Source organism: Erythranthe guttata, chromosome 3 (genome assembly GCF_056151865.1).
Source record: "Erythranthe guttata isolate IM_541 chromosome 3, IM_541, whole genome shotgun sequence".
Lineage (NCBI taxonomy): Eukaryota > Viridiplantae > Streptophyta > Magnoliopsida > Lamiales > Phrymaceae > Erythranthe > Erythranthe guttata.
This window is the reverse complement of record NC_142535.1, coordinates 4455090-4464396: the sequence shown is the minus strand read 5'-3', so window position 1 is coordinate 4464396 and position 9307 is coordinate 4455090. Positions and strand designations below refer to the sequence as shown.

The window sequence follows — 9307 nt, the reverse complement described above, 5'->3', positions numbered from 1 at the left end:
AATAAGAGCTCAAACAATAATGATTCAGTAGATCATGAAACATGATAACTACGCTGACTTATTTACTAAGTTTTCGCCTAAAGTCACTTTGGAAAAGTATGTTAAGGATGCTGACTTGCGTAGATTATACAAGCTCGCTCCCTTGTAGACATCAGGGGGAGTTAATTTGAGGGGGAGTACCCTGTAGGTACTCAGTATCCAGAAGATACCTGAGTGCCCTGTTGTACTCTTTTTCCTTCGTGCGAGGTTTATTTTTCCCACAGGGTTTTAGTTACTCGACAAGGTTTTAATGAGGCAACATTTTGGTTATTGAAAAGATTGTGCGTTGTACTCTTTTCCCTAACCGATATTGTTTTTTCCCAATGGGTTTTATAACTCGGAAGGTTTTAACGAGGCAACACAAAAAGCACAATAGTGGTTTGATAGGAACCCAAGGGGGAGTGTTGTAAATAGTATGGAATGTGGGGTTTCCTAACATAACCACTTGATGGTTTTCAACTTTCCACTAGTTTATTAACTTCCCATATCTATATATGGTGTTAGTGGCGATGTAACTTCTACGTAACTTCCACATGTAACTCATTTATAACTTCCTGGTGGTTACCACCTATATAAATGAGAAACACTCCCTCCCCACGTATCCCACAATTTTCTCTCTACGGATTGTTGTTCTTTGCATTCTCTCTTTCTCTCTTTGTCTTGTTATTTACATTCTTATGTATTTCCACAAACACAAACCAAAGAGCTAGATAAATAGGCCATTTTACAACAGTTTTTAATTAATAAAAGTTGTTTTGGATTTATCTTAGATAATAAAAAATAAAATTGGGCCTATAATGACCCTTGTGTAATGAGGGGTTTTTGTCAAATTTTCTCACAAGAAAAATCCTTTTATATATACCAAAATTACCCCCAACTCCTTGAAACCCTAAATCAATTCCAATTTCATTATTTACACCCCAATTTGACCCGATTAACTAATTTTGACCCTTATTCCAATTTTGACCCCCACCGCCGGTCTTTGGCGTTAACTTTTTTTTTGATTCTTTTTCTGATTTTTTTTTCCTGCAGGTCAACCGCCGGTCTCCGGCGTGACTTTTTTTTCTTTCGGAAAACTTGTTATTCTTAAAAAAATTATTTTAATTAATATTACTGTCTTGGCCTTCTATATTACTGTCTTCAACAGTAATAATACTGACATGGACAATAATTTAACTGTTTGAGGCAGTAATTTTACCGTATTAATTTATTTTAACGTCTTGGCCTGCAATTTTGCTGTCTTCGACCATAGTATTAATATCTCCGGCTGTAATATTACTGTCTCATCTCATGCAATAATATTATTGTTTCAGACAATAATATTAGTAATATTGTTGTTCGGGAAAGTAACATTCATAATATTACTGTCCGGGGCAATAATATTAGTGTTCGGGATAGCAATATTATTGTTTGGGACAGTAATATTGGTGTTCGGGAAAGTAACATTCATAATATTCTTTTTTTTTTTTTAACTTTTTTTTTCTCTCTAAATTATTACTACCTGAGACAATAATTTTGTTGTTAACATAATAATTTAGAGAGCAAAAAATGTTTCAAAAAAAAAGAATTCAACGCCAGAGAACTGCGCGATCAACGCCGGAATCTGGCCGGAAATTTTTTTATTCAGAAAAAACAATTATTTTCTGAAAAAAAATATGAAAATGGGAGTTAGTGTGATATATTTGTTCAAATTTGGGTCAATGTGCAATATTAATGAAGTTGGAGTATAATAAATAGAATTGATGAAAATTATATTATGAAAGGTATTTTAGAAAGAAAACATAGAGATGGATTTATTTACAAGACTTTTTTTTCATATGTACCTATATGATATGCCTAATTGGGCCAACCCAATGGGCCTACAATTTCTTTATTTAATGGGTCACGAACCCAATATTTAAGACAACTATCACCGAGGCCCAATCACCTTCAAGTAAGGTTTGGGCCCGACAATCTCAACTAAGCTATAAATAAAGGTTTGAACTCATTCCTTAAGGTACGTACTATTATCGGAGTAATACTATAATTTGTATTCTCTCAACTATTTCCACAATCCTCACGTCTGACTTGAGCGTCGGAGGGGTTTCCGCCGGATCAACTCACGGCCTAGTTCACGTGTTCTTTGTTCACAGGTATCTCAGGGCCATCTAGCACGTGAGCAGTGATCCACTTTGCTCTCCCAACTCCCTCGATCTCAACTACTTAAGGTGATCTATTTTTAGCATCATCATAATGGCGCCGTCTGTGGGAAAGCATACAAGATCACGTAGCGAGCATGATGTCCCTGAGTTATCTACTCGGAGAGAACGTGCCAATGCTAACAACCTTCCACCTCGTGGAGGCTCTGTCTTTCCACTTCCTCCTCGTAATCAAGATCCACCTCATGAGGTCCAGATAAATCCTCCGCAGGATCTACCACTCCCCGCTCCCCGAACGGTTCAAATAACCGAAGAGGCCCTCCAACACATGATTGCGGAAGTTTCAGCTCGAGCTGCCACTGAAGCAGTAGCACAATACATCGCCACAACGGGAGTCAACGCTCCCCTTGCATCTCCACCCGTGGCACAACGACCTCCACCGCCACCGGATAACACATCCACCTCAGACCCTATGTCTCGAATGCAACAATCTACTCATCGCCTTAATGCACGAACTGGGCGACAAGTCTCACGTTCACCTTCAAGAGGCAACGCCTCTCGCCAACGAGTACCTCCACACAATGCTGGAGATGATGAAACTGACAGTCGGGTATCTCGCTCAAATCACCTCCCCCACATAGGTAATCTTATTGGTGGTAGGGCAATACATCCAATAAGGCGCAATCCATTTACTGTCGCAATAATCAATGAGATACTACCCCAACGGGTAAAGGTCTCGAGTCTACCCCAGTTCGATGGAACTAGTGACCCTCATGAGCACCTTGAAATGTTCTACGCCATTGCAGATCTATATGGCCCAACTGATGCGGCGATGTGCAAGATGTTTCGCACAACGCTCTCCGAACGAGCATTGAGCTGGTTCAACTCCTTGCCCACTGGGTCAATTGAAGCTCTATCCCAACTAACGGATCGCTTCACCCACCATTTCGCTATCAACAAAGAGTACGCTAAGACTCCCGCGTACCTCTTCACTATCACCCATAGAGAGGGCGAGACCCTCCACAACTACATTCAACGATTTGTAGAGGCAGCTCACAAAGTTCCTAACGTGGGAGGAAGCATGCTCGCTGAAATCATTCAAAAAACTTGAAGGAAGGTAGATTCAAGGAATCTATTGCAGGAAGACCTGCAACCACTCTAGAAGAACTACTAAGTCGCGCTGAGAAACACGTGCGCATCGAAGAGGCTTCAGCCCTCCCTCATCCCAAGAGGAAAAGAGATGAAGATCACTTCAACACCCTGCAACGAGATGGCCGACGACAATCGTTGACATCTCATTGAGAATCTCCTTCTACATCCCTAGACTTCCAATGAGGTCAATGACACTTAGAGTCTCTCGAGTCGATAACATTATTAGTGATCGCATCATCCTAAACTGGGGGGGCTATCCTACCTTAAGGATGATGCATCCCCTCACCTCTCGACATCAATTGGACGAAACATCTACAACATCTACTTAGTACAAGTTTAGTTATTTCGAGCGATTCGCTCCCTACTTGTTTAGTTACATTCGCCTCAAGTAGGCTTGTAACCTTCACATTTTCAAGCAATGAATAAAACAAGTTATTTCCCTTACACTTGGTGTTATTGCTAAACAACTACTTAATTATTATCTCAATCTGCGCACGTGATCAGCGAGCTTCATCCATCGCGAGACAATGCCCAATGGTTTGACATCTCATCTCAAGGTTGGTATTCCCCCATACATTTCTACCCTAAGGGTTAGACATCTCATCCCAAGAGTTGGGTATCACCACTCTACCACAAGGATTAGACATGCCTCAAAGGTTGGACATCAACCACCTCCCAGAAAAAAAAAAATCCGGCGAAAAAAATCCGGAAGAAAAAAAAAAATCAAAACCGCCGGTCAACCCCGAAATCCGGTGGCAAAAAATGTTTGAAAAAAAAGGTTTTGGGTCAAAATTGAATAATTTGTGAAATTTGGGGTCAAATTGAGGTTAAATTAAGTTAAGGATGAAATTGGAGCATAATAAAGTATGAGGGCTATTTTAGTCTTTTACAAAAATCTGGACCATATGTGGACTTATTGGTAAATAAGTTTTTTGTCTGGATCTCTTTATGAATAAGTACCCATCGATGGACTTATTTGTAAGAACCCTATTTGTATTAACTAAATAGTAAAAATTATAAATGTATGTCCTGACAGAATGCTAAATGCGCTGGGCAGAAATTACACGTGGGGCTAATAAAGTACTTGAATATCTATTACTCCATCCGTTCCCCATTAAGTGTCGTTTTTGGCTTTGCACAAGGATTAAGAAGCTCAACAAATGTGTCTTGATTTTAGGTAAAATATATTAGAAAGACTAAAATAACCTTGATTATTTAATGATGTGATAAGAGAGAGTTAATACTTATAGTTGAATGAATAAGGTTAAAACAGGAAAAAATGCATTTAATGCAGTATTAGAAATCTAAAGTGACAGATAATTATGGAACAAAAATATTTAAAAAAAGAGACGGTTATTGTGGAACAGAGGGAGTACAATACAAAGTACATTAGATGATTAGAAGTCTAGCGGCGGACGATTCTATATTGGCGTATAAAAAAGGAAAAGAAAAAATACGACTCACCGTCAAGCATCAGAATCGCCAATCAATTTTGAGGTAATTAATTTTTCGCACGACCTCGGTTAACTTCTCTCGATTTCTATTTCTCTGTCTAAATGAGTTTTGTCTATTTCGCTAACAATTATCGCCAGAAATCGTAGGTGCTCAAACCACTAATTTTGCAGTAAAATTGAATTAAGAGCTCTCTAATTTTCGATTTGAAGGGATTTTAATAAGTCAATTAGCCAGTTCTTTGGAAGAAGGGAATAATGTAATTGTGCTTTAACAATTTTTTTCCAATTCCCCACTCAATTCTATATATGAGTTGTTGATATAAAGTTTGATTTCAGCATTAGGTGAAAGATTTCGTCCCTTTTAGTTTCGTTTTTTGCTTTTTTTTTTCCCAATTGTTTCCAGTTTTATCTTCAAGAAACATTGATCAATGTTGATTCAAGAAATTTGCGAATTCCCACCTGTACTATAATTCAGAAGAGGTGTACTCATGTTTCGTTGCGCTTCGGTATCACTTTGTGTTATTGTGCATATAACTTGTGTTTTATCTATGTTCTACAAAAAAAAGATAGGCATTCAGTTAATCAGTTTAAATGTTTGTCTTATTTAAATGATTTTTCATCTTTTTTGTTATTAATAAAAAAGAAAAATAAATTGTGTTGATTATTGTTACTTTATGCAATTTCATTTACAATTCCTTTTTTTTTTATAAAGTTTCCATTAGAAGATCGGATGGCATTGCTGTTGTTAACAACTTTGTCTATATAAACTTGTTAAACTTTTACATCCCGTTGTTAAATTCAATTTAACTATTATAGATATGGAGAATGGTATCGTTTTAACTATCATAGATATGGAGAATAAAGTGCAAACTGCGGTCGGCATTGCTGGTGGGTTTTTTCTTTTTTACTATTCCATTTACATATTTTTTTTCTCTACGGTTGTGTTTCAATTCTTGTTTTCTTTTTCTTGAAACAGGAATAGTTTCGGGGGTATTTCTTTACTTGACACCGATGTAAGTTTCACGACTTAATCAATTTGAAATTGCAGTTTGACAGGTTTCTTTTATCTTGTGTTATTAAAGATATGGGTCTATTGTTTTACTATGCTGTTTAGGGGACTAATATTTTAGTTTTTCTTCATTTGTGTTTCAACTTTCTTGGAAAAATATCATGATATGTTACATAGTTGGTGAGACACTATTTATACCTAATGTTTGTTGTGCGCAAATTTTCTTAATAGGAAAATTGTCATAAGGATTGCGGAGGAAAGATCATCGGAAAAGTTATCAGTAACCCCGTATTTTCTTGCATATCTGAACTGCGTGTTTTATATGGGGTACGTGTGTTTGGTTTCTTCTATAATTGAAACTGCCAACAATAGTCTCATTCATAGAATAATCTAATTTGTTGATTTTCCTTTCTTGATAGGTATACAGCATGGTCATCAAATTGGCTTGCAGTCATTGCGAATGCATTAGATGCTCTCATTGTTTTTCATTATGTGATGATTTTTATGTTTCTTTCACCAATTAACTTGATTGCATATACGCGTGTGGGAGCACTCCTTGTTGTATTTGTGGTTTTAGTCACATTTATTTTTGTTCCCTTATCAATGCATGAGCATCTGGGGCTGCTTTTCAATGGATTGGTAGCCACTGCATTCTCCATTGCTCTTTATATCACATCACTAGTAAGTATCTCTTCTTCATAAATCTTTTTATTATTTTGACTGCGGCATGTATGTTTTGTTTATTGTTAATACTGAAGAAAATTTATAAAATGACGTACTGTATTTGCATGATATAGAAAATGCTGTATTTTGCCATCCAATTAATGGTATTTGCAATTATTTTTATTGAGTGACATTTCTTAATTAGTTGGTGATTTTTTGACGGAAAAAACTCTAGTTTTTGGTGATCCAAAGAAAAGAGGTGGAATTCATGTCATTCTACACGTCGATCTTGATGTTGTTGAACGGGGCATTCTGGTTTGTCTTTGGCTTACTTAGACAAGACTTTTTTATTGTTGTAAGTATAATAAATATTGCAACTCGTTTGATTTTCAGATTTGTTTCTTAAATGTCCGTCAACTAAATATGTTCATTCTCCAGCTATTAAATGGAGTTGGCTGTGGAGTGGGAGCAGCACAAATATACCTCATGTATCCAAATAACAAAGGCAAAATTGTGAAGAAAGGAGGAGAAAATAAAACCAAGATTGCATGATTGAAGGGAACTTGCAAAAGCTATTTGGCTTCAAAAATAGTGCCCATAGTTATTTGTTTATTTATGTATGTTTTATGGGTCTCAAAAACTGGTGTACCATAACCGCTTCACTCTAGTACTTGTAATTTTACTTTATGAAGATATAAGATTTTTTTTTTTTTTTGGTTATTATGCTTATGGTAGTATTTAGGGTAAAAAAACATTTTGCCCCCTCAACTATGTCGTTTTTTCTTTGCTATGCAAACAAAATACTTTTCCACGACTTTTTCCTAAACTCATTTACTTGTTGCATCTTGCCTATTTCCATCAAAATCAAAATAATTTAACAAGAAAGATACCAACTAATTAGCATAATTTTGAAACGAGTCTAGACGACATAGTATAATATGCTCCAATTTCGTCATTTAATTCAATTGAACTTTAACTTAATCCTAAATTTCACAAATTATTCAATTTTGGCTCAAAACTCAATTTTGAGCAATTTTGACAGCCGCTCTCCGGGATTGACTCTTTCTTTTTTCTCCAAATTCTTCCGTCGGTTTTCGGCGTTGACCATTGGTCAACACTGGTCTCTGACGTTGACTTCTTTGATTTTTTTCTTCTTCTTTCTGCCGTTACTAACCGGCAGTCAACGCCGGTCTCCGACGCCTTTTTTTTTGATTTTTTTTCTTCAACATCTATTTGCCTGTTTAAACAGTAATATTACTGTGGTTGACCGTAATAAAAAAAATAGTATTATTGTTTAGCACATTAATATTAACTATATTACTGTTTAACAAAGTAATATTACTATATTATTCTCTAGCACAACAATATTAACACAACAAAAATCACTATTATCGTGTAATAGTGTAATATTAATATGTTGACCGTTCAATAAAGACAAATATAATAAAAAACAAGAAGAATTAATATTGATGTGGTTAACAGTAATATTGATGTCATCCACAATAATATTATTGTGTTTATAATAAACAATAGTAGACAATAATATTATTACGTTAATCGGTCAACAAGTCAAACAAAATAACAATTCCAAAAAAAATAATATTGATGTGGTTGATATTAATATTATTGTGTTTACAGTAATTTTACCGTCAACGTCAACAAATATAACAAAATCAAAGAAAGCCAAAAAAACAATAATATTGTTGTGGTTGACAGTAATTGTACTGTCAACATCGATTGTATAATTACTGTTAATAACAGTACAATTACGGTCATTGTTTAGCGGCGAACGTAAAAAAATGATATTTTTTTAGGGGAAAAAAATAATTTAAAAAGTCACCGCCGTAGACTGGCGGCGGAAAATTAAATAAAAATAAATAAATAAATAAAAAATCAACGCTGAAAACAGCGGCGGGAAAAACAGACATAAAAAAAAAAATCAACGCCGAAAAAACGGCAGTAAAAAATAGTTTAAAAAAAGGAAAAAGTCAAAATTGAATTTCTCCTTTATTTATAGGAAAAACAAAATCATATTTTTAAGATAAGTCCAAAATATTTTTAATTAATAAAAAATAATTAAGTTTCACTATTATACCATTATATCATTATTATGGAAAATCAATTATTTTTTTTTTTACATATGCAAATCCCCATTTTTCCATGTCTCTAAGTCAATTTCTGTTTTTCCTTTTTCTTTTTGATTTTTTAATGGTTTTCATTATTTCGATAAATTGATTATTTTTTAATTTTTTAATTATTTATTTATTTTTATTTTCAATTTTTATTTTAAATTATTTTTAACTTATTTATATTTTTCATCTTGATTTAACAAAAATGGTCTTATGTTTATTTTTTGTTTTTAATGGTTTTTTTTTTCTTAATTTCGATTTTCTTAATTTGTTTTTCCAGTTTTTTGCATAAAAAATGATTTGTTTAATTATTTTTTGTTAATTCCTTCTATATTTCGATTAAAAATTATTTTATTTTTTAATATATAAAAAAAATCATGCATGTTTATCAAAGTGGAATCCAATATACACGGATTTCGACTAATTTGTAGTGAATTTTGATAAATTTATAGTGGATTTCGATAAATTTGTAGTGGATTTCAACAAATTTATAGTGGATTTCGATAAGTTTATATTGGATTTCGACATGTTCGTAGTGGGTTTCGATAAATTTATAGTGGTTTTCAACAAATTTATAGTGGATTTCGTCTAGTTTGTAGTGGGTTTCGATAAATTTTTGGTGGTTTTCAACAAATTTATAGCAGATTTTGATAAGTGTATATAGTGTATTCCACTTTGATAAACCTGTTGATTTTTTTTTTCAAATATTAGAAAAAAAAAAAA

General features: G+C 34.1%; 1 protein-coding gene across 4 annotated transcripts; it reads left to right on the top strand.

Moving 5' to 3' along the window:
- Nucleotides 1-4702: 4702 nt before the first annotated feature.
- Nucleotides 4703-7266, top strand: LOC148771585 (bidirectional sugar transporter SWEET1a-like). 4 transcript variants are annotated; one of them, XM_088815435.1, is made up of 7 exons: nucleotides 4703-4826; nucleotides 5600-5671; nucleotides 5760-5796; nucleotides 6024-6119; nucleotides 6212-6473; nucleotides 6691-6810; nucleotides 6894-7266. In XM_088815435.1, exons 2-7 carry the CDS (start codon nucleotides 5602-5604, stop codon nucleotides 7005-7007), a joined length of 699 nt encoding a protein of 232 aa, XP_088671561.1. In that variant the 5' UTR covers nucleotides 4703-4826; nucleotides 5600-5601; the 3' UTR covers nucleotides 7008-7266. The 4 variants fall into 4 exon arrangements, with proteins under 4 accessions (XP_088671561.1, XP_088671562.1, XP_088671563.1 ...); XM_088815436.1 differs by lacking the exon at nucleotides 4703-4826 and adding an exon at nucleotides 4880-4926; XM_088815437.1 differs by lacking the exon at nucleotides 4703-4826 and adding an exon at nucleotides 4884-5040.
- The last annotated feature ends 2041 nt before the right edge of the window (nucleotides 7267-9307 follow it).

What these genes read in the sequence shown, in the direction of transcription:
- LOC148771585 (XM_088815435.1), top strand. Translation starts at nt 5,602, where the DNA reads ATGGAGAATGGTATCGTTTTAACTATCATAGATATGGAGAATAAAGTG. An exon ending in AACTGCGGTCGGCATTGCTG is followed by an intron (nt 5,672 to 5,759) that starts GTGGGTTTTTTC and finishes TTCTTGAAACAG; the next exon opens with GAATAGTTTCGGGGGTATTT. An exon ending in GACAAGACTTTTTTATTGTT is followed by an intron (nt 6,811 to 6,893) that starts GTAAGTATAATA and finishes TTCATTCTCCAG; the next exon opens with CTATTAAATGGAGTTGGCTG.